A 1,357-nucleotide genomic window follows, 5' to 3' on the forward strand; every position below is an offset into this window, starting at 1 on the left:
ATACATTATTTACTTCTGCTGCTACTTTAAACATTTAAACTTTTATTAGTTTATTTTATGAATGAGGCAAGTTATTTACTTTGAAAGAAAATTTTTATATTATTCCGCAAGTTTTCAAATACGAATTACGGGCCTCTACAATTGGTATCAGAGCCTATGTTCTTGTAAAGGGTTATACTACTACTGATCTCGAGAAGGTCACGAAGTCACATCTTGGGTCTATAAGTTTTACGTTTACGCATTTCGTTTAAAGCATGAAATATTTTAACAGCATGTTTTAATGAAATATTTTATGTCTAGATTATGATTATGAAGTATTTATTTAAATTTAAAGAAATAATAGAGATTATGCATGTTAGTTACGTATGGGTTATGTATGGAACAATATGCCTCCTAGACGCATTCTTGAGCGCACGAGAGATGATGAACCTCGCCAGGAGGACAGTGAGAATCAGAGGCAGGAGAGAGATTTACCACATCCACCTCCACCGGACATGAACGTCCAGATGCTAGCTGGTATGATGCAGTTCTTCGCACATTTTGCGGGAAACAATGCTGGGGTAGCCAGGCCGACGGGACGTGAGTCTAATTATGAGCGGTTCATGAAGATGAGGCCGAAGGAGTTCTCAGGGATGACATATCCCATGATTGCTGAGGGCTGGATTAAGTCCCTCGAGGTTATCTTCGAGTTTATGGGGCTTGGAGATGAGGTTCGAGTTCGTTGTGCGACCTATCTGTTGGGAGGAAACGCCTGCTTATGGTGGGAAGGAGCATCCGTAGCCTTGAATGTTGCTACTCTGAGCTGGATGCACTTTACAGAGGTATCCTGCTCTAAATATTTTACCGACGAGATGCGTGCCAGGTTGACCAAGGAGTTCATGAACCTGAGGCAAGGAGATATGACTGTTATGGAGTTCATCCGTAAGTTTGAGAGGGGTTGCCATTTTGTGCCCCTAATAGCCAATGATTCGGGAGCCAAGCTGAGACAGTTTCTGGATGGTCTACGGCCAATTTTGCGCCGTGATGTTAGGGTGGCTGGCCCTATTACTTATTAGGTCGTTGTCTCCAGAGCTCTAGTTGCAGAGCAGGATCTGATTGATATTGAGAGAGATCGCCAGGGCAAGCGACCAGTCCAAGTACCACACCGCCCTCCTCCTCAGCAGCCGCCATAGAGTAAGAGGCCTTTCCACGGCCCACCCAGGAACAGAGGACAGCATCAGCTGCGGGGACGCGCAGTCCCGAGGAATTTTGAGCACCCAGTCTGTCCTAGGTGCACACGCTGTCATGCTGGAGCGTGTATGTATGGTTCAGGGAAGTGTTACAAGTGTGGTAGTCCAGACTACTTGCTGCAGCAATG

At 45.2% G+C, this 1,357-nt stretch overlaps 1 protein-coding gene across 1 annotated transcript; it reads left to right on the plus strand.

The window, feature by feature from the left end:
* Positions 1-521: 521 nt before the first annotated feature.
* Positions 522-1,055, plus strand: LOC140839111 (uncharacterized). Its single transcript, XM_073205745.1, has one exon. The coding sequence runs from the start codon at positions 522-524 to the stop codon at positions 1,053-1,055; it is 534 nt and encodes a 177-aa protein (XP_073061846.1).
* Positions 1,056-1,357: the final 302 nt, after the last annotated feature.

The sequence above is a fragment of the Primulina eburnea genome, chromosome 8, assembly GCF_022965805.1.
Source record: "Primulina eburnea isolate SZY01 chromosome 8, ASM2296580v1, whole genome shotgun sequence".
NCBI classification, from domain to species: Eukaryota; Viridiplantae; Streptophyta; class Magnoliopsida; order Lamiales; family Gesneriaceae; genus Primulina; species Primulina eburnea.